Source organism: Manis javanica, chromosome 1, assembly GCF_040802235.1.
Source record: "Manis javanica isolate MJ-LG chromosome 1, MJ_LKY, whole genome shotgun sequence".
NCBI classification, from domain to species: domain Eukaryota; kingdom Metazoa; phylum Chordata; class Mammalia; order Pholidota; family Manidae; genus Manis; species Manis javanica.
Window position 1 is genome coordinate 121,996,398 of NC_133156.1, and position 27,896 is coordinate 122,024,293.

At 34.6% G+C, this 27,896-nt stretch overlaps 2 protein-coding genes across 4 annotated transcripts in view; one reads left to right on the plus strand and one right to left on the minus strand.

The window, feature by feature from the left end:
* Positions 1-16,188, minus strand: part of NIPBL (NIPBL cohesin loading factor) — a 224,343-nt gene extending 208,155 nt beyond the window's left edge. For all 3 annotated transcript variants that reach the window (XM_037002284.2, XM_037002267.2, XM_037002279.2), the window contains exon 1: positions 15,779-16,188. The gene's annotated coding sequence lies outside the window, so the exon portion shown is untranslated. The remainder of the gene's footprint in view (positions 1-15,778) is intronic.
* The window catches only part of LOC118969168 (uncharacterized), a 32,586-nt gene extending 8,180 nt beyond the window's left edge, over positions 1-24,406 (plus strand). Inside the window, exons 2-6 of the mRNA XM_073214105.1 lie at positions 5,889-5,978; positions 10,426-10,477; positions 15,426-15,647; positions 15,976-16,090; positions 16,182-24,406. Coding sequence (XP_073070206.1) covers positions 5,889-5,978; positions 10,426-10,477; positions 15,426-15,647; positions 15,976-16,090; positions 16,182-16,687 — 985 coding nt within the window. The 3' untranslated portion in view covers positions 16,688-24,406. The remainder of the gene's footprint in view (positions 1-5,888; positions 5,979-10,425; positions 10,478-15,425; positions 15,648-15,975; positions 16,091-16,181) is intronic.
* The last annotated feature ends 3,490 nt before the right edge of the window (positions 24,407-27,896 follow it).

Consider the following 27,896-nt stretch of genomic DNA (forward strand, 5'->3'; position numbering starts at 1 on the left):
ACTACTGATAAAGTGAAAAGACAATCCACAATATAAGAGAAAATATTTGCAAATCATATATCTGATAGGGGATTTGTATCTAGAAAAAAAGAACTTTATAGCTTAAGAATAAAAAAAACAGTCAAATTTTAAAACAGGCAATTACTATAAATTGTACATTTTTCAAAGAAGATACTTAAATGATCAATAAGCACATGGAAAGATGCTCAATACCATTAGTCATTAGGGAAATACAAACCAAAGCCACAGTGAGGTACTCACTAGTATGGCTACACTAAAATACTCAGAACACACAATAATAGTACTGGCAAGGATGTGGAGAAAGTGTAAACCTCATTGTTCATGGAAATGTAAAAATCATGTAGCCACTTTGAAAACAGTGTGGCAGTTCCTCAAAGAGTGAAATACAGTTAGCATATGACCTAGAAATTCCACTCCTACATATCTACACAGGGGAACTGAAAACATGCCCACACAGAAACCTGTACATGAATGTTTATAGCAGCATTATTCATAACAGACAAAAGGTTTAAAACAACCCAATGTCCATCAACTGACAAAAGGAAGTGAAATGTGGTATACCCATGCAATGGAATATTATTTGGCCATAAAAAGTAATTAAGTACTGATATGCTACAATATGGATGATCAAGTGAAAGAAGCCAGAAAAAAGAGGTCCACACTGTATGATTCCACTTCTATGACTAAGGAAATCTACAGTAACACAAGGCAGATTAGTGGCTGCCAAAGGCTAGGGGAAAGGAGATTGGGGAAAGACTGCTAATGAGTATTTTTTTTGGGGGGGGGGCGGTGATTTAAAAAATTTTCTAGAACTAGATAGTGATGATGGTTGCACAGCTTTGTGAATATATTAAAACCCATTGCATTTTTAAAACTGTACACTTTAAAATAGTGAATTTTATGGTTTGTGAGAATATGAAGTATTTTTCCAAACCTTTTTAAAACAGTTCAGATGACCCACATAACTTATCAGCAAATGCCTGCTAAGGAGCATGCATGCTTCAGGCTAGACACTTAACCAGGTATCACAGACAAATCCTGCCCTCAAGGAGTTTATAATCTGAATGAGAAGGTAATTCAAATAATGTAAAATGAAACAAACTGTAGCTTGATACACAGTAAGAAAATGTGATGAATCAACATATAACTTTTATAACTAACACCTCCACACAGGTATGTATTATAAAAGGAAGAAATACAATGAATTGGGGCAGAAACAAAGGGGGAGTGTATTATAAGTTAGAGGGAAATAACCCTTGATGACTGACATGCTACCTTCCCTCTATCACCACCAAAAACCTGTAAGATCTTGATCTTGAAGGTAGGATTTGGATAGATGGAGATAACAGGAGGTAAATGTTTTCTGATTAAAAGTGTGAAGCAGAATATAAAATGAGTTATCAAGATATAGTGGATATATTTGTATATATTGTACATACATGTATACTGTCAGACATAACAGTACACTGACACTCTTAGAGGCATAATTAACTTTAGATATTAGAGATTAGTTAAATCAAGCTCCTTGTTATCTGGGATATATAGCCAAGTTGTGTTATGAAGGAGTACACATTTCAGTAACAGATGAATTTGAGCTGATTTAGTTATTTTTTCTTTACTTTCTAAAAATACTTTCCTTCCTTATAATACACTATAAATGTCACAAATTAGCACATTTTTATTTAGAAATACATGTGACAAAGATACTTTTTCACCAAATCACAATTGGAAAGGTAACTGCCAATTAATAAAAGTATTTGCTAAGTAAGGACTTACTATAAATTGTACAGCATAGGCCTAATAAGCATTTTTACATGTTACTCAAGCAGTATGTATCCAACGTATACAAGATAATTACTATTTGACTTTATAGCAAACTTTTTATACCATAAGCCATGCTTAGGAACAGATCAGTTTGTACCTTTTTATTTTACTCCAAGTACTATTGCTGATTTGTAATTGAATATACTTGAATTTTCTCAGCAAGTCTTTGCAAAATTCATTTATAGTATCTGTGACTCTAACTTCTTTCCTCAATTCTATGTCCTCACTAGTATCCAGGACCCCCCTTCTGCTATTCAGAATTCAACACATTTCTCCATTCTCTCTCTACTTTTAAAATTCTAATTCACTAATAACTCTGCTCACCATGGTTCCTTGCTCCTTTATGTTTCAAGGAATATGTTTTTATAGGCTAGACAAAAATACAGGGATCTTTTAGGCAGCCATGTAAAATTTGGGAGGGAAGTTGGAAAAAAGTTCTAGTATTGAGTGCCTAGAATTTATTGCTGAGCATAAAGTTATTCAATTAATTCTTGTGGATGATTAAAAAGCCCAAGGAGTTTTTCTTGTGAAACCTTCATAAGAGTGTATATCAATGATACCTTAATAATAATAAATAAAAAAGCCCAAGGAAATAGCTAAAAGAAACTTATAAACTGATGATGTATCTCCAGAAGAGGATTTTAAAGTTTGAAAAAATTCCCTAGGTGATTCCAACCTGCCACCTCTCTAACCAAAACAAAAGAAGCGCATTTGATTAAATGTACTTAGCTCCTAGAAAAGCACTAATTTTAATATTGACAGATGACACCTGGTCAATTATTTCTGATAAAAGTTTGATTCTTTTATCCTGCATATGATACTTTTTGAAAAGCCACTGTCATTTTTAATCATTTTAAAAATAGACCTTTAATTATATTTGTAAAGATAATCTCTTCATGAGCCAGAATAACAGATCTCACTCAAAGATCTCATGTGTATGAATTCAGTATAAAAGTAACTCAAGAAGGAGTCTTCAGATTAAACTGGGTAAACAAATACAAGACCCTAGGAAAAAGCCCAGTACAATAGAAAATAGAAAATAGTCAAGGAAGAACATTCACTTTGTTATTCTAAGTTTACAGTAATATACTAATCAACTGACTTAAGACTGCAGAACTCTTCCAGGTAAGCCTTTCAAGTAATTTTCTAATAATCTTTAGTATCTACAAAAACTTGACCAAGCCACTAAACCTTTTGATATTCATTCCATGCAGAATGTGAAGTGGTACAGTGTTTGGTAGACTGTATTCTTACTGACTAGCAGCCAAAAGTCATTTAAATGATATTGGCTTTAAAAGCTATGTGCTAATTTTAACTTGTATATCTATTCCAGAACTATAATAATAAACTGAATATTATTTTGGCTATTCTCTGTTGAGGTAATAAAGGAATCCAAAGGATTTTGACATGACCTCAAAATTAAATTTTATGTAATCCTTTAAAAAGTTCAAAAATTTAGAAACGTCCTCTCAGGAAAGTAATCCACTAATAGACCAATTCACAATTATGTACTCTGCCAAAGAAGAACCTAATGTCTTCAGGGCTGTGAGAACCTGAAGTATTTAGACTTCCATACCACCATACACCTGACTGTCCCACAACCAAACATTTAAACTCTGTTAAACACCACATACCTAAAACTGTAGTATTGCCTCCCTCACTTCCTCCACATTTCTACTGTCCAATTCTTACAACATTCTCCCCCTATATTCCTGATCTTAGTGAACGGAACTTCCAAACTTCACAGCCCACAATATGAAACTTGAGAATCCTGGAGACATCTTTGCTCTTCATTCTCAATTAGCCTATCTACTTACATATATAAGCACCAAACTGTATCCAGGCTAATTCTTTAATATTTGTTATGGGATTCTTTCTTCACATTCTCACTGTCTTAAATGGGGACTTCATCAATTCCTAAATGGCCTCCCTAGCCTCCTTTATTCTGCCTACTATCTAATCTGTGTATTGCTGCCAAAAAAATATTCTCAAATAAAAAATATGCTTCATTACTAAATAATTTCCTGGTTTCCCTATGCCTTTAAAATAAAATGCATACATCTTAAAGGTATATACATTCCTTCATAATCTGGACCTTCCCCGACTCTGTAGCTTCAAATCTTTTTGACACATAACTTTTCCAGCCCTATGTTGCAATAATCTAAGCATCTGCAGTTTCCAAAATCACCAAGGCCCTGGCTCCGAAATCTAATTAATTGCCTTCGACACTTAGTTTACATACTATCTCTAGTCTAAATTAGGTGATCCCCCTCAGTGCTCCTATTGAACCCTCTTTGATAATCTTGGTATTACACATATTTGTTTATCTGTCTAGGTTAGACTGTAAGATCATTGAAAGCAAGGCCAGAGTCTTATTTCTCCACCTCTAATAATTTATAGTTCAGAGACACAGGAAACAATGTTGAATGAACAAGAGAATGAAAGTAAGATCATTACTATGCCCATATCACATTAGATGTTTCGTATCCCAAATATTAAGACTAAGTAACAGGACATATTGAATACTGACTTTTCTTTATGGTACACCAATCTAAAATCTCCTTACCGTTTTTTTTTTTCCTGCAGATATGACTGATGATCCCTTAACTACAACTACATATCTAGAAACCACTCCCTTCTTTCATTTATATAAACTATTTTTTTAATTTTTGCTTCATATTTTTACTAGTCCATAAAAATTCTAAAGCCTGAGAACCCCTTCAGTTTGCAGCTGAAAAACGGGCTTAATAACTGACCTAAATGTCACTTGGCCTGTAACTAGTTTAGATTAGATTCTATGTTAATTTCACTATGTAATACCTCTAAATGATATACCCAGTTTGAAAAATCCAAATTTTTATCATCAGTAAGTTAAAAAAATCTATTGAAAATAGATCACAGGCACAACAGTGGGAAAGAGCAACATTAAATGACCTAATAATAATCCTAATAGGAAATACACATCTATATGAGAAAAAGTTCATTTACTGAATGAATTAAGACATGAATGAAACTAAAGATTATGGATGGGTAAAATTATTTTTGGAAATATATATTAAGAGCCATAAAAATGTTCAACACTTTTGGCCCAACTTTCACTTATGAGATTTCACTCTCGGTAAAATAAAGCCTTCAAAGGAGAATAAAACCACACAGTACTTAGAAAGATGTTCCACAGCCTCATTTTTATACAGAAAAAAAGCGAAAGTAATTAAGATGCCCAACAGTAGAATGACTAGGGAGTTATGGTTCATCCACTGACAAAACATTGGGTTAACACTTTAAATAATTATGAACATTGTATAGAAAAATCAGGAAAATCTTTATGATAGAACTGTAAAAGAAAACAGGGCTATGTATTTATATTTATACCATGAATACATATTTACCCATTATATTCACAGAAATATTTTTGTTAAAAGTCTAGCAGGAAAGACATAAAATATAAGATTATATTTTTCCTATTTTCCAAATAGCATGTAATTTTCTTCCATTGTTTCTATAATTGAAAAAAATTAAAAAGAGAAGTCTTCGAGATTCTTAAAAAATTTTAAGTTCTAAATTCCACAATTTAGCCTTACTTAACATATCAGAACACTTAAAGTAGTTCTGGTTTCCAAGAAAACTAAGAGAATGGGGAGTTGCTGAACTATAACATTTTTATAATACTAAAATGTTGGTGGCTATCTTCTAGTTGAAAACACCAAAATCACCCATAGGATAATTAATATATAGGTAGCAACATGGCTCAACAGCTAGGAAGCATATTAGAGATTGAGATACTGAACATCATCCTAGGATAGTCACAAACTTATTATAAATTTTAAGTCATTTAAATTCTAGTTTTTAGGCCCACTTCATCTGAATGCTGAGGACATGCAATGGCACTCCAACATAGATAAAAAACATTGAGTAACTGGAAAAGACTGAAGAATTATAGTACCTCTTTCTCTTTACCCACCAACACCTTCCAATTCCTAATATTCATATCTGGATTATGCAGGTCATTTTAGCCCTGAGTCTACTAACTTATCCCTTACCAGGGAAGATGGAAGTCCAAAGGTAACACTTGAAACCAGAAGCAAAGCTAGAGTAGATCTGGACAGAGAGAAGTTGGGACATGGAGCAGACAGGTGAGTCTGTGACTTGGTAAGAACTGAGTTATTTTCATGTGTCTATTGGCCAACATATGTCTTCTTTGGAAAAATGTCTATTCAGATCCTCTGCCCCTTTTTTAATTGGGTTGTTTTTCTGGTGCTGAGTTGTATGAGTTCTTTATATATTTTGGATATTAATCCCTTGTCAGATATGACATGCAGAAATTTTTGGATGGGACAGGGGTAACAGTAGGGAAAAAATTGAAGGATGAGTTCGGATTTATATACTTTTGAATTTATGGTACTTATGGAACATCAGGAGATACCTGGTAAACAGCTGAATCTGTCTCAGAAGAGAAAATATATTATGGCAACAGATTTGTGAGTCATCAGCATACAGGTAGCAAGCATGTAAAAAGTCATATCAACAGATGAGATCAAAGGGAAGAAAGAACAGAATGAAGGTTGAAGAACCACTTTGGGAATACCAATATTTAAGGGGTGGGCAGAGGAGGAAGAATGAACAGAGGCTATAAATGGGAGGTCAAGTGCACAGGGAGAAGAACACAAAAAGACTGATATCTCTAAATTCAAGGGAGAAAGCTGTTTCAAAAAGGAAGTTCGGGAAAACAAAAAAAAGGGTGGTCACATAAGATGACCAGAAAAAGGCCTTTTTCTCATTATCTGCCCCAACTTTCAGTAAACAGCAGTGCTTCTCTAACTTTAAGCATTAGAGAGGTAATGACTGTTCTTCACTATAATTTATGCTCATTTTTAGTATAAACAACAAAAATTAAACACAAATTGTAAATTCCATTTTTTGTGAGTTATTGTACAAACCCTCATTTCTTGTTCCAATTACTATGTGCTATATGTTCAAAATACATGATGCTACCTATTTTAATTAAGACAAAAAAGGGCAATGTTAATTTTACCTGCTTGTAGAGCATCTAACCCAACAGAACTAATATAAATAATATTTAGTAATAATGTCAATTACAAGATTTTTGGAGGTGAGGAATAAAAATGGTTAGGTAAAATAATGTCCAATAATAAAGCAGCTACAAGATCTGAGAGAAATATCTTAAGCTCTTCAAAGCATTTTTTGACAGAAAAATACCAAAATTAAAGAGTATATTAAATTAAATTTCAAAATTTAATCACCAACAAACTACTTACACATGCAACAACATGGATCTCAAAAGTCTTATGCTAAGTCAAAGATATTGGACACAGAAGCCTACATACTGTGATTCCATTTATTCTAGAAAAGATAAAACTACAGGAACAGAATTAGATCTGGTTGCCAGGGCTGGATTAGGGGTTGGGAACTGATTACAAAGGATATAAAGTAACTTTGTGGGGTGATGGCAACAGCTTATCTTGATTGTTTTGGTAGTGGCAAGACTATGTTTGTCAAGACTCATCAAACTGTACACCTTAAAGCAGTTAATTTTACTGTGTAAATTACACCTCAATAAACCTTACTTTAAAAAAATCCTGTTATCACTATTTTAGTCAAACAGCATTTTAGTATGCTATATTTCTCATTACAGATAGGTTGAATCTATATTATTATGCATAATACTAAAATTAGCAAAGGAAAATAAAAACTATAATACATTGATTTTAAGCTTAAAACAATTACATTTTTAGATACCATCCCCTTCTTGCAATAAATCCCAGTATCTTACTTCTAATTCTACTGCCCTAAGAAATAAAACACCCTTCCTATATTTTAAAAATCCTAACAGTTAAAAAAGGAACTCTGTTTAAAATTTTTCTTTGATTTATTTTTACACACAAGTCATGTATGTATTGCTAGGGATGTATGTAAGTTAAATGTTCTTACCCAAAATGCAAGAAGCCACAAGAACATATCTATATGCAAAAAAACTGTATTTTGAAATTAACACAAAAAATACTTGCCACTCACTAATACTAGATTTAGAAATATATCTTTAAGAAATACCATATAGCTCAATTAATCTAATTAAGCAGTTCAACAAAAATGTATTGCATGCCTATAACACAGGACAAGCACTATGATGGCATTATAGACAAAGATGAAAGTAAGTGTCTCATTGCTCTCATAGAGCTGCTGGTTTAGTATGGCTGACAGACATGGGAACAAATTATTTTATCAAGAGATACAAGTAATAAACTGACAAATGTCATGAAATGGAATGAGCTGGGAAAACTTTCACAAAAAAAGGCCATACTTTATCTTTCTCCTTACAAAAAAAAAATTCTAGTAACAGTTGACAGTTTGAGAGGTAAGACATGTCTATTGAAGTTGAGAATGCTTCATACATATATTTTCACAATTAATGTCAATGCCTTTCCACCAGCAGTATTTTGAACTTATGAAAGACCTCAGAATTTGAAGTCTTTCAAACTGCTCTAGGTTTTGTCAAAGATTTACATTACATATTACATTACAAAAAAATACATAAAGTAAATATATTACAGGATCATCCACGTTAATACCACAACCTATATTCACTATGTAAAAATTTCCTTACAGGGAGAAAAGACTGAACGGATGTTGACAGAAAAAGGAAGACACACATAAGAAAAGAAAAAGGGAAAGATAAAAAAGATTAGTAGAGTTAAAGAAAGAGCATATGTCATCCTTTTAGATGACTTTCAGAATAACCTGAAAGTAAAATACAGCATAAATACTGGATTGATTGCTAATTATGTTCTCAAAGAGAAAAGAATAGTAACAGTAGCTTTTAGGCCACACATTTCAGCTTTTGACCTTAGAGTTTACTGAGACATAGTAGAGCCCTGGAAGAAAAAACTTTGTCATGTGCATCAATTTTTTAATAGTAGTATTTTTTTTAAAAAAAAGGAGTTATGCCCAATTTACACACGTAAAATTTCAACTTGATCAGGACCAAGAAAAAACTAAATTGCATACAACCTATACTGAGATGATCAATTTCTTTAGGTGGAAATTGGCAACCCACATCCTCAGATAAAGACAATGAAAGGAAGGCTTTAAGATTCTGAAAGGATTGCAAAATAGCAGTGTTAAGAAAACATATTTATTTCCTTGCTAGGATTAATTTCAAGGACATTTTTGTTTTGCAAATAAAAAAATTAAATACACAATCATAAAGATTAATATTTTTAGAGTACTCTATAATTCATTAGTGTTTCAGGCATTGTTAGTTCTTAAGGTATTTAGTAACTATTTTTTTAAAGCAGATATATTTTTAAAACAAATATACATCTTATTGCTACAAGAATAAAGAATTGGAAATACAAGTGACCCCAATATGTTAGCTCTAACAAAAAGGACCCTAGTATTTCAAAATTATGTCACAGCTTCTGAATATCTCAGGAGGCAAAAGCATAACAAATTGAATAAGTTAATTATCACTGCTAATTCCATGCTCTTGCATGTTGAAAAAGTTTTTCCTTTCTGCCAAAAGGTTAAATATACACAAAATTTTAAGAGTTTGGTATATTCATGTTAAATGATATGTTACACATGTGTTAAGATGGCAATTTACCCACACAAATTATGTTGAAAGTTTAATGTATTCTTGGGAATATTTTTTAATGCTTAACACTTTTACAAAATTTGGGGTCAATCACAGTATTATGACAACAAAGTGGCTTTTCCACATTTTCAAAAGCTATCTGTTCCACAGTAAGAGCATGCATGTATTTAAAAATACCCTGTTTCAATGCATATTTGTATATACATACATTTTGTGTATTATACATGGTATGAAGTAATAACGTTTTTTTTTTTAAAGACTGCAATCAAATAATGAATCAACTGTAAATGACCAAAACATTTTAGGATTCTTCTTTTTAAATTATCTTCAAGATCTCTTTATAAGCCATGCAAGAAAAATTCTCACTACTTTATCATCAAGCCCACTTGTTTTATCCAAAGAGCGTATTATAAAACCTTGGAGAGGCAGGGTGGTGGAATGAAAGAAGTTTTAGAATTAGGCATATTTGGGCTGAAACTTATCTCTAACACTTGCTAGATTTGCTAACCTGGGCCAGTTTCTTGAACAAGATGAGCCTCAATTTCCTTGTTTGGAAAATGAGAACACTATCACTAACTTCACTGGCGAGCTGGGAGTCCCAGTTCAAATCAAACACAGAATAGTGGTTAAGGCTGATGGGCAAAGCATCAACTCTGTGGAGTCCTTTTTCCACTTTGTTCCCCTTGATAGTTGTGCGACCTTGAGCTAGTCATTTAATCATTCTATTATCTCAGTTTTTCAAGTATCTTAGGATAATAAATACAACTACACACACACACTATTCCTTGAATTGAAAAAATCTGTATAAAGTGCCCAGCACAGTTTCTGACACATGGAAATGACTCAATACTATGTATTACAAATGTGAAGCACTCAGTACCTGACACAAAAAGATATTGTATCTTAGTTTTCCTAAACTAAGGTGTAATTACCTTTTACTGTATCTAAAACTCAAATTCACTCTGAAGACGAAGATTTGCTATTAAGGAACAGAACAAGACTATCTCAGATGGTCTAAAGGTATTCACTAAAGGAATCCCCATAAAGTTGTATATAATAGCAACGACTCTGGAATATGTGCACAACTTCTCAAGTTGATGACTTTCATTCTTTGGCTATATAAATACCAAAATTTTAAAAATTATCAGTCATACTAGACTTACTATAACTGGTCGTATACATTTCTATGAATGAAATCTCTAAAGCTGAATTTTCCCTTTCTAAAAATAGATGTTTTGACAATTTCAACTCAATATAAAAAATACTCAATAAGCAAAATGTTCAGACTGCTTAACAAACTCAAATTTAAATTATAAGAGTAAAGATCTGATTTCAAAATTATCATATAGGATATACTGTCTGAATTCTATTTCAGTTATTTGCTTAAAGTTCTTTCCCTATTCAGTTCTTTTTCTTAACTACATTACTTGTAAGAACTGAATGAATTAAGCAACCAAACGATAGTAAGATTTTACTAAAACTAGAAATGTGGAATACTAAATCCCTAAGAACAAATACAAATCAGATTTATAACTCACTAATTACAAGACAATGGGCAATTTTCTCACCTTGCTAGCCTGTTTCATCTGTAAATTGTTAGACGGTAATTGTTTCTATTTCATGAGCTTATTAAAATAATTAAATGACATAGTATTATGGGGACTATTTAACACAATTTCTGTCAAATAATAACCCTCAAAATCTTCTAGTTGGCAGTATCATATCAAGAAATAATCTCTCCTAATAAAATCACTTTGGGAATAAAACGGATATGTCTTACAACGTAATACAACCCGATAAAACTGAATTCATTAAAATTGACTCCATATTTACACCAAAGTGATATACAAGACAAGTACCTAAAATAACTTTTATTATTTAACTTACATGGGCAAAAAATTCAGAGCACATGAAACACCCTTTAAAATTACAATGACAGACTTAAATAAAGAAATATGTTTAAAACTGCTTTTAAATCAAGTAGAAAGACTAAAATCCCACTTCAGCAATTTTTAAAAATAGTATGAAAATAAACTTTCAGGAGTCATTATGTAATGTTTACTACAAATAAAGTTAATAAACTTACATTCCTCATGAGGGACATATGTAAATAAACTTGATCAAACACCAAACATATACACACAAGATCAAGATTCCTACTATAAAAGTACTATTTTTATACCAGGAAAATATGACAAAGAGACAGGTCTCTCCAGAGGAGGGAAAAGCACGTTGGGCTCAGATAAGTGAAAAAATCACAAAGGTATCAGTGTCAGCAGTGAGCAGTACCTAGCTTCAGGACCAGAGCTCAGACATTTCTTAAAGCAAGATAATCTAATAAAAAACTAGTAAGAGTGAGGGAATCCCTTATCCTCCCACTGATTCACTACATGAATCTACGCAAATCACGTGACTTCTGAGTGTAAAGTTTTTCACCAAAAAATGGAAATCACGCAAACCACTTTTTTCACAGGGAAATCAAAGTATTTACAAGTGAACTCAGGTCACCTTGAAAAAGACCAATTTAAAAATACAAAAAAAAATTATAAAAGACAATTGCTAAAAATGGGGAAAACTTGTTCAAAAATATTTAAAAATATTTCGTCTGTTGATGAAAGCTAGGCAAGCAGAACTCCTCTTTTCTATTACCTTTAGCAGAAATGTTTATCCCTTGACATACATCTCAGTATTTTACTTAAATAAAAGTTGTAAAGACAATCACAGGTTCATAAAAGGGCCTTTTAAATATTTCCAAGTCACAAGAAAAAAAATTGATCACATAAAAGACCATAAATTACCACCAATGACAACTTAGTATGCTCAGGATATTAAAACAAACATCTTCAACTCAACAGTCAATTACCAGGCTTCCATAAAGTTCCTAGTCAGTCATTACCTATTTGTTTTAAGGTAAGTAAATGTGATAATCAGAAATGAAGTTACACTTCTCTAAAAGGAATTTTTATTTACCTCAGTCTCCCCAGTCACTTCACATAAAATTGAGATTTTAAAAATCCAGAATTACTTACAAATTATGATTTTCCTCATAAGCAATGGGGTGGGGAAAGATGAAATTATATAAAACTCAAACTCTTTAGTTTTTATTTACTTTTGTATTATTAATTTTTACATCTTAATTTGATGGCAAAAATACAATAGGGTATGCCAAAATACAACACAAACGGGTTCAAATGTTTCTGTAACAGTTTTGATGATAGACTGGTATCAAAAAATTAAATGTGAAATTAGTTTCAGAAGTCTTAGAAAATATAATTTTGAGTTGGGTAGTCTGGCTCTCAATAAAGAAAATTTCATGTTTGAATTGGTGTAACTCTCTGCTCATATTTTTGAAATTTAATGGTGATCACTATGCAGAAGAACAAAGCTAGGTTTACTACCCTTCTGAAAACTTTTACTTTTCATCCCCAAAGAGAATCTCAAATAGACATTCTTTTTTTCTTCAAATATAACTTTTTTCTTCTTAAAGGTGGATAGAATTATAATAATCCCTAGCACAGGTTCAAAATGCTTTCAAATAACTTTAGTAACAAATTATTGAGTGGCTTTCATGAGGAAGTATCTTATACACTCTTCTCAAAACACTTAAAATAATTAGATACTTAGTATTCAACTTTGATTTACTAGACTTTCACTGTTTACTTTAAAACTGTTTTCAAGTAATTATTCTGTTATTGGTAAATCAAGCAGATTGAGGAAAAATATAAATCATATTAAGTTGAAAACATTTCTCCAAATAATGTAATAACTAGAATTATAAGATTACTGCAACATTTAGGGTTGTATCCCTTCAGTGAATTAAAGAAAAAAAAAAGGAAATATAAGAAAAGCCACTGGTGGCCCCAACCAATACCGGGGATCCAGAGCAGCAGTATTCATAATCTCTGGGGAAATACAAATTATTCCTTCCAACTAAGTGATCAAAAAATCTGAAGTTCAATTACAGGTTTTATTCACAGAAAATTTTACAGTATTTTCTTCTTCAAAAATAACCAATTTAATTGGTTTGGACCAAACAAAAAATATTTCCAGTCTACCTTAAAGAAATGTTTATTCTATGTTAATGAAAGCTATCCCACAACCTATATGACTTATAGATTACTAAACATGCAGAATTGGGAAAGTAAGATCTGGTAAGAACGAATTTAATTTCCAAGTCACAAGAAAAAAAATAGATCACATAAACATATCTAACACATTGATTCAAACATCTGTGAAAGAAAGCTCCCTTTAACTATAAAACTAAAAATAAGTTGCTTCTGTTGATGAAAGCTAAGCAAGCAGAACTCCTCTTTTCTATTACCTTTAGCAGAAATGTTTATCCCTTGACATACATCTCAGTATTTTACTTAAATAAAAGTTGTAAAGACAATCACAGGTTCATTAAAGGGCCTTTTAAATATTTACATTGAAGCCCTTACACGCCTCCACCCCCTAAACCCCATACCCTCTGCTAAAAATGTTTAGTGTGCCTTCTTTCTGTATTCCTTCCCCTCTTTGGGCCCCCATTCACAAGACCCCCACCCAATAGGCCCTGTAGCAAACAGTGTATAACAGGAGCAGGCAGCACAAAGACAGGAATGAGAGATTAGTGGGAGGGAGGGAGGCTGGGATTGGGGCTCAGCAGGAGCTTCAGGCTTTTTAAAATTCAAACTGCTCCCTGACCAATACAAATCACGGACACGCTACTGACTACTACACGGATTTACAGCATTAAAAACATGCCTAGTACGTGACAGCTATATTAACTTCACTCTTTTTAACAGTTATCCATCCATACGTTTGCAGGAAACGTGGAACAATTTATTTTAAGCAGTGCTAAACTAAAAAAATAACCTTCAGGAAAGTTACTTACTCTACAATGACAATAATTTAATGACACAAAAAATTCGAACTAATGTGTAACACCCACTAGTAAAACAAGGGACTTTGTTGATCAGTGTTGCTTCAGTTTAACCAATGAAAGTTTTCCTTCAGCGAATATGAGACAAAGTATCAAAATAGTCTAAGCCAGGTACATTTATTTTTCTGTACAATTTGTGCGTTGAGGACTTTTAAGTTGGTTGGTTTTCCCTCATACCAACCCATGTTACCAATGCCTCCATAAACAAGCTCTAAACATTTAACTTAACTCGTGAACTAAAATTTGTTGACATAGAACTGATATTTTTCTGCAGCATTTAGATACATTTGACCTATTAAAATGACACCTCTCTCATTACACAGTCAAACATCATGGGCACAAACAGCCAATGACAATCCTGGGACTTCAAGAAGATCTGTCCTGACATGAAAGGATGGCACCTTCTGCATTTTTTTTTTTAGCTTCCCAAGGATTTTAAGTATAACTGAATTTCTATCCTTTTAAAGAAAATTGGTTTCACCTGTATCTGAGCACAATTCTCAGAACATTTATAATTCCTTTTTATGCTTCTACACGTTTAGATCAGGAAGTGCCTAAGTGTTTTTTATGTATAGCCGTTTTAAATTGTCCTTATATAACGCATATAAATATAAAGTGGCAGGGTAAACCTGTCAAGTACTTTATACTTGTTTTTAAATAAAAAGCCCATGTGCAGCACACAGTGTCAAACAACATAAAAGCTATGGGTGGGGGGCATATGCAGTGTCTACCACACTATGGTTTTCTATAATAAATATGCATGTGGACGATTTAATTTAAAAAAAAAAAGAAAATGAGTCTTTATTAACTTTCCAACGTCCAGACAAGTTTTACACAGGGGAAGAATCACCAGCGGATCTGTGTCTAAGTATTTACATTTGTCTCACTAACTGAAACTACTTCCTCCCTTCATGGGGTCACAGGGGGAAGAAGGGGGGTTGTTTGTTTCACTGGGACGTTCCCCACTCCCGGACCAGGAAAGTTGTAAATATGGGGACGATGAGGGCACATTTGCTGTTAGTTGTATTGTTTCCGCCTCCTCACTAGCTACGGCTCTTCTCCCGGGCGAGGCCTGTCACCGACCAGCAGCAGCTCCGCTCAGCCCGGAGCGCTCCTAATCCCCGAGCTCAAGTAGATTCCGCTGGCCCGCGGCCTGCACTCTCCGCCGGGCCTACGCCTCCCCGGCCGCCCGGCAGGAGCCCAGTCCCCGCCACCGGAGCCGGCCGGGAGAGAGTACAAAACCACTGCCACCCAGGGCGGCTGCCACCAGTGAGGAGCGAACTCTAGACTCGCCGCGGAGGAGACCTGGGGCCGCTAAGGAAACGGCGGGGAGGGGAGCGAGGAGGAGAGACGCTGAGGAACTGGCGCCGCCGCCGCCGAAATAAAGAGCAGGAATTTACCTGGGCGAATCGGCGTCTGAATCCAAGGGGAGGCCGAGGCCGCTGTGGCGAGAGACTATAATCCGGGCCGGGAGGGGGGGTGGCTACGGCTCCTCTTCCGTCTCCTCAGTGCGGGGAACATGTAGTGCCGGGGGGAGACCAGCCGAGAAGACAAATCGCTGCTGCTTCTTCCTCCTCCTCCTCCTTCTCCCACATAGAAACACTCACAAACACCCGACCAGGGGCCCGAGCTACCGGGGGGGCATCGCCGCCGGCCCGGGACCAATCCTCCAGTCGGCGGGGGCGTCCCTCCCTGCGGCTTGGTGGTGTCGGGTGAGTCGGTACCGACGGAGGGAGGGGGGGGAGGGCGGGGGGGGAAGGAGCCCTGTGTGTGTCTCTCTCTCGTTCCGTCTCTCCCTCTCAGAACAAAATGCCGACCGGAAGTGCAGCTGCAGGAATGACTCCCTCCGCCGGCGCCAAACACTAACAACCACCCCCTCTTCCCCACTCCACTTCCGCCACCGCCGCCGCCGCCGCCACTTCGGCTCGAGTCCTCCGCGGGGCCGCGCCGCACCACACCTCGCAGCACCCGGGGTCGGGCCGAGGCCGGCAGCGAGGCGGCGGCGTCTCTTCTCTGCGCCCTTCACCTCCTCCGGGCAGCTGTGGATGTTGCCTTTTGTTGTCGATCTGGCAGAGCAGCGTGTTCGTTGTGGCACGGGCGGCCCGGCTCTCCCCGCTCTTTACCAGGAGGCCGGACGGAACGGGGCCCGAGTTCGGTGTTGGTGGTGTGCGTGGGGGACGTCCAGGCACGGATCCGCTCGCAGGCTGCGCTCCCTACCCCAGCTGGTCGTCGTTACGTCTAGAGAGCCGCGCGCCGGGCGGCCACGTAGAGGACGCCTGCGATACGACAGCGACAATGCAGGTTTTTAAATGGTGTTCCTGCCAGCGGGTGGATGGATGTATAGTACCTTTTCTCCTTTTGAGAGGCCGCACTTTACGCCCGACTCTGCATTATTTCTGCGGATTAAGAATTGCAACCCTTGGAGGTGAAGAAGCTTCCCGGCTGGATTGAATTGGAATTGTGTTTGTGAAGCATTTCTTTATGGAAATCTGCAGTCTTTTCTTGCCTAATTTTTTGTTGGCAGTGGTTTTGGTTGTTCCCTGTCGGGATTAAGGCCTGTAGGCGACGCTGTTCGAGCGAGGAGCTGGGGAGCGCGCGCGGGTCGGCGCCCGCCTCTAGGTGTGTGTGGGTGGAGCCGAGCGCGGTGGGGAGCCGCTGGCGGACTGGATGACGGGTGGGCCTGGGGCCAGCTGATTCCAAACTTCGTTTTCCTCTTTTCATTTTAACAGTGGGGTTCTGGACAAAGCTGGAGTACTGTCGTGATTATGTGTGCGGTACCATGCTTCTTGTGGTCGCTTATTGTAACCGTATGGTTCCGTAGTTCTCTACTAGGTTTACTTGTGTAAATTAAAAGGGGACTGTTCTTCAGGAAAAAGTGCAGTAGGTAAGCGAATTTTCACAAGCGGGACTAAATTTGTGTTACATTTTCATGAATTTAGATAAATTATGCATTAATTGCATTATGTCCCAATATGCTGAAAGTGGAAAAATTCGCCTACAGGTTATTCATTTTGCCTTAAATATCACTCGAGGGACTAAATCAGATCTTGTCACCTCTTTCGTGGCTTTGCATCTAGCTGAGAGTTAAAGCCAAAGCCTTAACCGCGGCCGAAAGGCCGTGCGCGCGATGGCGGGGAGCTGCCCTGGCATCCTGCAAGCAGAACATCTGCCCGTGCCAATCCCTGTGCCAGGGTCTTTCCCCAACTATCCGTACGATTTGCCCCCGCACATTCAGGACATTTGCTGAGATGTCACCTCGGGGTTTCCGTAGCTACTCTTTAGACGACAACTTCCCCATCCCCTTTTCCCATTTTATTCTTAAGGCATTCTGTGTATCTACATGTTTATTTTTCCCCAATAGAATGTAAGCTCCAGGAGGGCAAGAGGTTTTGTTTTTGTTCACTCGTATTCTGTGGCAAATACAATGCCTAGAATAATGACTGACACACATTAGTTACTTAATATTTGGTTTACTGAAAGAATGACAATTATAATGGCCCTTACTCCCCCCATACCAGTTTCTGAACTCTGTCCCTTAATATATACCTATAGATACCTACATGCTACATAGAACTTTATAAAGGATTTGTGAAAACAAAAATCTAGGGAGAAAATGCAAGTAATTACAGAGTTCTAGAAAAGGCCCTACTTCTAGATATCTGAAAGCCTCCACAACACCAGATGCCCCCAAACCAGTGGTAATTGTTTTTAGGTTTCTGTAAATGGGCTTGTTAGGGGACTGTTGATTAGTAAATCACATGATCATATTCACACTGGGCCATACTAGCTTTGCACTTCCTGAATCGCAAACTGTGTTAATTAGTCTATCTGCCTTTTTCTTGAAAAACTCATACTATTTTCATTAAATTAAAGTATGAGGATTTGGTTGGCTTAGCCCAAATCCAGCACTAGTGGAAAAGTTCATTCAGCAAATATTTATTGTACACAAAATGTGTGCCAGGCACAATGATTCAAAAGGTACGGGTTTCTGAGGCTTTATAAAAAGGACTAACTACATTTGGTTACTTTGATTGCTACTCAATTATGCTGTCAAGTAAAGCAAATGCTAGTGAGACAACTTTTACAGTTTCCTTCTGAAGCAAAGGTTCAGTGAAAACAGCTCAGGCTTAATGTGGATATTTTAATTCACCTTTTAGTGTGCTGTTCACTTACATTTATTTACCTTATGATAGTACTAGGCATAACAATAACAAAACTGATAACGATTTTTAAAACTGAAACAAACCACTTTGCTAGTGGCTGGGAAAATAAGCCTTTTAAATTAAAATATGTATACCAGTAAATTAGAAGCTGCAATATGCCTTTGGCTATATTACAAATAATCATATTTCATGTATGGAATTTTCAAACAAGGAAAAAAAGTCCTGATAGGCATTTTATAATCATTAATACAATTAGGTATTATTTAGTAAATCCAATAGTCTTTTCTGTGTAAGTTTACGCATTAATCTTAAGAACGTCTTTAAGTAATGTACAGATAGCTCATTGTTTTCACTCAATTTCGAAATACTCTTAATTTGCTTAAGAAAGTACAGTTATCTTCCTGTATACTTTCAGAAATGTTACTGTTGAATTAATAATTTTGCATGTACAGGTAATGAAAGTCTTGGTGTTACTGTAGCATTCAATATAATATTTTAGATGTTACTTTTTAGTTTCTTTCCCTATATACTTAGTATGGACTTACTCGGTGCTAATTAGGTTTATGGTAGGCTTTCTACACATTAGTGGATGAAAATAGACAAAGTCTCTGCCTTTCTGCCTTCAAGGGTTTTACCCTGTGTATAGTTTATATGAATTTTTTTCCAGATCATAGAATTAAAGAAATTGTTTCAGTGGATATCAGTATATTTCTCTATTCAGTTAATCAGTTTTGCTTGCCTACTCGGATCTTGAGTAGAATTTATTAATCTAATCTTAGTGTTTTCTTGAATTCCTTGTTTTGTTTCTTAGATTTTGTTTTTTGTGGGGATTTTTTTGCTTAAAATTTTTCCTCCAACACCATTTATTTTGCTTTTATTTTTTTAAATCTTCATATCCATAATCAGTTGGCTTATGGTGGTCTTATACTTCATTGTTACATCCTTGACTTGTCAGTTCTTAGTTTGTAGGGTGACCCAATAAACCTTTAATCTGACTTAATGTTGCCCCCTTGCTTTGGGTACTGAGTTGCACTATTCATTTTGTTTGCAAAGATTATTCCTGGATATTCCCATATGTATTCTTGATCAATAAATTGTAGAGGATTTAATAAAATATTTTATTAATAAAATTAATTCTAAGAACTATTGTATGTCATCAGCAGGAATTAGTCCAAGTGGCAAATTATTATTTTCATTGAAAATATATTTAAGATAACTAGAATTTGTCATAAAATGATAGAAATGAAAAACTTTAGGAAATCATTTTCTGCTATTTTATGCTTACCAGGTCTATCCTTTGTTAGGGATAAAATTACCTCTTATTGGAACAAATTTTTAAAAGAAAGAAAGGATATGTAGTGTACATATTTTGTAGATTATTTCCAACTACCAAAATTATTTCATATTTAGGATAATTAAGTTACTTATAGGATGATTTTTAAGAAACTTTGAAGAGTTCATTATGAATACTGATTTGAGGATAAACTACAAAAACATCAAACACTAGTTTTATATGTTCCTATTTCAAGTTTCAAAGTGAGTACCTTAATCAAATTTGAGATAATACTTATGAAGATTATTGGAAATGAATGGTTTATAGAAATGAATGGTTTTTCCCCAGGATAACTTTTTTCATCTTGGCCATCAAAAACAAGCTTTGTCATTTCAATCCTTCTCAGTTTTAATTGAGGATTTTTGCTATATTTATTGGTACCATCCATTTATCATCCTATGATTTCCCCATATTGTGTACATTTTTGTGCATCTATAACACATACTGGTGTATATGTATATACAGTATATGTTATACTACAAGTTTTACTGTGCATTGTATAAGGTAGAGCCCTAAAAATTATATTTATGAAATATAAATATGAAATTATTTAGGGTCATTAAATCTTCATGAAAGCGTCATCTTAGTGGAACCTACACATATGCTGAATATGAACCAGAGAATTAAACTACACGTGTATTTTAATCCTAATCTGGAATAGTCTACTGAAAAATGATTTTATCTATGAAGGAGGAATATAAAATCTATTAAAAACTTAACATCTACAAGAGGTATGAAGGGAGGCTTATGATTTATTATCATTTTCAAAACATATCTAGACCATTGTTTTAAAACTAGGGCATGTACCATTATGGGTCATGAAATAAATTTAGTGGATTGTAACTAGCATTTTTAAATAAAAGAGTAGAAAATCTAAGAGCACATTACACTGGTGAAATCTGTATTTTTAAATCTACAGTTGAGGTCTTCTTTACTTCCCCTTTGAAAAGAAAACTAGAAAGTTCTGATTGCCTATGAAATAATGAGGAATTTTAGAGGATGCACTAGGATATTTTAAAGATTTGATAGTAGTTTCAGAAAGTGATTGTAAAGGGTAGGTAATAAACTGTAGTTATGTCAAATATTGTTGAGGTTGTGAGAAAGAATTCCATTTTCCTAGTGGAGCTAAATTTGATGTGTGTAGATCTATGGACTGTTATTGATTTGTTGTGGCACATTTTCTAATCTCAAAAGCCCAATACAGCAAAATAATAAATATAAGGCAAAAGATATGTTTCTTTTTCTTCCCACCTTCCCTTCAATCTTGAAAGTTATTTTATTAACTAGATTAGGAGTGAAAAGCAAACTGCTACCTCCACAGAGTAATTATAAGAACAAGTTATTCCCTGAAAAATGACAGAAACTCCTCTCTCTGAAAAATAATAAACTTTTGAAAGGTTTTTCTCTCTAGCTAAAGTACATAGTTTCTTAAAGTAAATAGTTAACTTTCATTTGCCATCCAACTCATTCCATATATTTAAATAAAGGTACTTAAAATTGTGTACAGATCTTAAAAGGGAAATTTTAAAAGGAGAGGATTGTGTATAGAATTTGAAAGGGAGAGAATATACTAAACAAGTGGGATAAAAAGTATCTACCAAACAAAATAAGATAAGGATTATATTATACTGAAATGTTATAATAAAATTTAAATATTACTTCACATTTCAGAATAGAGTTCAGTATTGTAATGTTGGCTAATCTAAGAGTATTATTTAAAGTTTTTTTCAGACATGATGCCAGCTCCCTTTCACTTGTAGATATTTAACACCTATTTTGGTTAAAATCTTAGCTAAACACAAAATTTTCTAGAGAACTAGTATAAGAATCTCTACCTCAATTATTAAACCGAGCTTTACTCACCCCAAATATTTCACCAGTGCAATACATACTGTATTGAACTAAGAATTATATTACTAACCAGCAGAGGGAGCCACGTCAGTCCTGAAAGGTAGGAGTACAAAGGAAGACCACGTGACTTCCTGTTTTGAGTTTGACTTGTGGCAGCTGTTCTTTCAGATTTTAGTCTACCAAAAAGCCAATGAAAGGATAGAAAGCCCGCCTACCAACATAGCAGATAGGATATGGAGACAATTTTAATTAAAAATTACCTTGCAGGAAGCAAACTGAAAGAAAACATATACTTACGCTTAAATTAAGGAGAGCCCAGGGAAGAGTATGTGGCATAAAAGAATAAAAACCAGATGTTAAAAATTGAATAAGTAAGAAATGCAAAAAGTAAGATAGTAATTTTCTTTCTACTATAGATGGTGAAACGTAAGTGGATCAGAACAAAGCAATGATAAGCTTAGGAAATTCAAGTAGAAATATAAAAGTGGAAATGTCTCAGTATTGCAACTTAAGATGGTAAACTATAGAGAACAGTACCTTAGACCATGATGAATTACTAGCCAGATGTAACAGTGAATCATTTCTTAAATCCGTTTTTATTTAAAGCTGAAATTAGTCTGTATGCTAGGCACAATTTAAAGTTATAAAGTTTGCACAAATAGATTTACCTTGTATTAAATTTATATGTACTTTGACTATCTAAGAAGGGATAAACTAAAAAAATGATTACAGTGAAATGAGGTGATTTCCACTTTAAAAATAGAAAATCGAACTTTTTCCATTACTCGTTATAAATGCAATAAAAAGTAATACCTGTTTTGTAACATGTTTGGAGGAATATAGCAGCAAAATTATAATTGTACTGTCTGCTCACTTAATAACTAATGACAAACTCAAAATGCCCAATAGAATGATTATTTGAAGTAAAATTGTAAGAGCTGGGTGTTAGCTAATTCCATCAAAGTAAGAAATTTAAAGTCCTAAAAATTTTAAATAACAAACTGAACTATACTAATCTATCCACTTACTCATTGCAAGATTTGTGGAAACATACTGTCCAAAGCATAGAAAGCAATGGATTCAGGCAAGTTTTAGGTGTTAAACACATTTACTTGTGTGTTTATTCATTCCAAAAATATACTTCTTAAAGACTTACCTCCATAGAATATGGAACATAGCTTCATTATGAGCTAGACAAAATTCTTAAATCTTAATGAAAGATTTAACTTCACTGATATTATGTGAATGGTCAGAAATTCAGTATGCAATCCACTGAATCCAAGGAGATGGAACTTAGAAGCAAATCATTTTAACACTGAGGAATAAGAAGGTACAGTCTATACCTCTGTGGGTCAGTTCTTTTATTATGCTATATTATAATATACTCAAATTATAAATATAGGCATTTGTTGTCAAACCAATTAATCCTGGCAATGGTATCCAAGAATAAAAATTCGTCTGATACCAGTCCTGGGAACATTTTAATGCCAAAAATGAAATTCAACTAATATTCCTACTTCTAATTATGTGCTGCTTTTGCGTATAAATTGTGCTTAATTTGGGCAACTGGAATTGTATGTATAAACAGCCTAATCTTTTTTTTTTCACTTTAATTTTGTTAATGTTTCCACCTATGGAAAAATAGTGTAATATTTTTAAATTCCATTAATAAAGTGACAATAGCTTTGTCATGAACTATTCCCTAATTAAAAAGAATAATAATTGGTTAACTCATTTCAAAGTCCAATAAATACGAACTTTGTCACCCAAGTCAACATTTTAGAGCCTAAAATACACAGTGTAAGTTTTTCTGTTTTATCCAGTTTTTACTTAATAGTCTAAGTTTTTGGCTATAATTACAAACTCAAAGCCAAACAAAGGAAGGAAAAAAGATAGCTCATATCTTGCCTTATTCCAGAATACCGAATGGTGATAGATTAGGAAAATCACCAAGAGAAGAGACTTTCAGTGAAGAAAATCACTCTCCCTAAAAAAGTTAAATACAAAATTTTAGTCAGGAATTTATACCACGCATCAGTACTGTTTATAACACTGCTTTTTAGACATTTGAAGTATTTCATTCTTTTGAAAGAACAGCATCAAAACCCAAGTTCCTGTAATAGTCATGTTTCTAATTTATCAGCTGCTTTCTGTCTTAGCACTGTTGAATTCTGTGCCTTTTCTAAACCATCTCTTTGATGTAGCTTTCTCAGTATTTCATTCTTCCTAATTCTACCAGCAATATTCATTAGCTTTCTCCAAAACATCCAGATAATTTCTCATCATGATAACTAAACTAGGTAACTTTTGCTTGATGTAAGGAGAACTAGCTTACATTATTAATTTAGAACATCTATATTAGTATTTGACAATATGCAAAAATATTTTTAATTTGGAGAACTTACTGCCATTGAACTTTCTGTAAAATTTTTTGAATATCTATTTTGTGCTAGGAGCCTAGATTGATAATGACTTAATGTTTAATTTTGTGCTTACATTAAATTTTTTTGAGCTGTAATTCTACCTACAGTATTGCTGTAAAAATATTAGTTGTGAAATATGGCTCTTTAAGAAATGTACACCAGAAACTATTTGAAACTATTCCAGCTATGATGTCACTATTATGTTCAATGTTATAAAGTTAAGTATGATCTCTGATTAAATAATTCTCTAATTCTCTATATTTTTTGGAGTATCATGGTATTCTAAGAGTATCAGAAGATGATGTGCTTCTTAAAGAAAGTTTGAATTTGTGTATCTAAAGTTGGGGGACACAGTGTTCTTTACTTATGAATGCACATTTTTATTATTGTAAACTATAGGTCCTTCATACAAACAGCATGTGTCCAGCACCAGTGTACTGGTATTCAAATGAATACCTTGTCTCCTTCCTCATATATAACTCATACCCCAGAGGAAGACTAGATAAAATACATTTAAAACATGATAAATGACTGTGAGCTGTATCAAAAATGCTGTGAAAGAAACCAAGATACCTGGTAGTTTTGAGAAGAGCTTCACAGGAGAGGTAAAACTTGAACATTAGTAAAAGATAATTTTCCAAGCAGAGAAAGACAGGAAGGCAGGAAATCAACCATTCTAAAGAGGAAGAGGAACATATAAAAAGGTATAGATGCTTGAGAAAGTTCCTTGTATTTTGTAATCTGAGAATTGGTTTGGGTAGAATGAAGATTAGGTAAGGATGCTGGGATCTGCTATTCCAGTGTAAAGTGTCTGGATTTTACCCCACACTCAACAGGGTAAACATTAAAAGAGTTTTCTACCCAAGATAATATGGAATTTGCATTTTAGAATAATTGCAAATTAACATTAAAAAGAAATACCCTCACCCAGTACTTTCTCACCTGGACTCTTGATGTGGCTATATTACTCTTATAATTTCAGTGGAAACAAAAGCTTAAGCAACTGAATGAAGGACACATGGAATGTGAGAGAGGCTGGAAATACAAATAGCTACTAAGCACATGAAAAGATGCTCCACATCATTAGTCACAGGAAAATGCAAATCAAAACTATAATGAGATACCACTTCAGCCCCACAAGGATAGCCAGAATAAAGTATCCAATAACAAGTATTGATAAAGATATGGAAATACTGGAACCCTCATACACTGATGTTGGGGAAATAAAATAGTGCAGCAGTCTGGCAGTTCCTCAAACGATTAAACATCTAGTTACCATATGACCCAGCATTTCTACTCATAGGTGTATAGGGAAGAGAAATGAAGACATTTCCACACAGAAATCTGCACGCAAATGTTTATAGTAGCATTACTCAGAATCACCAAAGGGTGGAAACAACCTAAATGTCCACCAACTGACAAATGTGTAAACAAAATGTGGCATATTCATACAATGGTACATTTGGCCATAAAAAAAAAAAAGGAAGTACAGATACATGGTGCAACATGAATGAATCCTGAAATCACACTAAGTCAGTCACAAAAGACCACATACTATGTGATTCCTTTCACATGGAAGTCCAGAATAGGGAAGTCTACAGAGACATAAAGTAAATCAGCAGTTGCTTAAATCTGGGGGTGTGGGGATGAATAGATGGGAGGTTGATAGCTAAAGGGTACAGAGTTTCTTGCAGTGATGATAACGTTCTAAGATTGACTGTGGTAATGGTTGAATATATCGATGAATGTATGAAAAACCATTTAATTGTAACTTTAAATGGAAAACTGTAACAGCATATGAATTCTATCTCTATAAAGCTGTTAATTAAGAAACAAAACAAGGACTATATATAGATAGGACACATTTCAATTTCCACTCCAGGTTTACATTACTGAAAATGGCCCTCAGATTTGATGCCCATGGTTTAAAGAAAGAGATCATATACATTAACAGAGTTACAAGACTCATGTATTGCAAGAATTTGGCCAGAAATTTCACAATAGTTATGTGTGATGTATATATTCATTCTCAGTAGGTTTGAGGTAGTCATAGTTTACTTTCAGCTCAATCAGTTCTTTAAGTAGAGTCATGCTGACAAGTCAAATGCTCTCAAATATAGCACTTTATAGTCAGCCGAAGTCATGCTTTAAACTTAAAGCATAATTCATGCTAATGAAAATTTGTGAAATTCTTTAGAAATCCTGATCTTATTTCTACCAAGTAACTTGGCAGCTCTTCAAATTGTGTGATTCCGTTTCATATGAAGCAATTCTGATATGGGACGTGAATGCACACTTAAAGTTAACATCTACCCGCTCCCCATGTTCTGGTTTGAATATTAATAACTAGTTCCTTTACCATTCATTAATTCATTTATAATTTTTCCTCTACAGTCTCAAGTTCAATGTATTCAGATATTTTGCTTGCAACACCAACAGAAAGATATAATCACGTTAGCTATTTGGGCTCTTTCATAGACATTCAGTTTGTGTTCTCCCCCAAAATTATTATGTTGAAACCCTGCCCCTCAATATGATGGTATTAAGAGATAAGGCCTTTAAGAGGTAATTAGGTTTAGAGAAGGTCATGAGGGCAGAGCCCCTGAGATGGGATTAGTGCCGTTATTAGAAGAGGAAGGGGTACCAGAGCTGCTTCTCTCCAAGCTTTGAGGATACAGCAAGAAGCATCCATCTGCAAGCCAGGAAGATAGCCCCTACCAAAAATCAATCTGCTAGCACCTTGTCTTAGACGTCTAGCCTTCAGAACTATGAGAAACAAATGTCTGTTGTTCACCCAGTTTATGGTATTTTGTTATAACAGCCCAAAATGACTAAGACAGGCTCAAATCAAGTTGGGTCCTTCTAACTACCAAAACTTTTAGATCTGAAGGAGCATCAGTATAACTCTTCAACAAGTTTCTATAATCTAGCCACTCTGCTGTATTAAAATAACTAAATCCATTGCATTTAGGATATCACAATGACAACAGTAACAACAAAATATGTAGAATAATGCTAACAAGAAATTATTAGAATCCACATAAAATATGTATAAAGCTTTACACTGAGCTTTAAAAAATTTGGAAGAAGATAATTGTTCTCAATATATAAGGTTTTTTTGTTTTTTAGAACTTGAAAAATGATTCTAAAATTCATATGGAGTAATAGATGAAAATAAAAACAATTTTAAAAAGAAGAGGGAACTCGTTTCTCTATATGTTAAGACACATTATAAAGCTAAACTAATTGTCATGGAATTTATAGATAATTGGAAGAAACTCCAGGATGTCATAACCCAAAGCACAGCGATAGACTAACAAATGATGCCGGGAAATGGCTTTTGTAAACCCAGTTCTGTTAAAGCCAGAAATGGAGAAATCTTCCTTAACCTTTCTCTCTTTCATATCCCCTGTACCCCATCAATTCAATGAATTGCCAAATCTTGTTCATTTGTCTTCAGAATACCTGTTGAATCTGTTCACTTCTCTCTTGGCCAGTGACACCAACTTAGTCATTAGTCATTGGTAGTCAAAAGTGACTGCCATCCTTTCTCAGCTATTACAGCAATAGCTCACTTAACTGGGCTTCTGGCAACCACAAAGGCCCCCTTCAACTCTTTCTCCTGCTGCCACAGGAGAAAATATTTATTTTTGAAAATAAAAATGTGATCTTTAAAACCCTTAAATGCTTTCATTACTCTTAAGATAAAGACTAAAATTCTTAACATGGCACAAGGCTCTGCATTGTG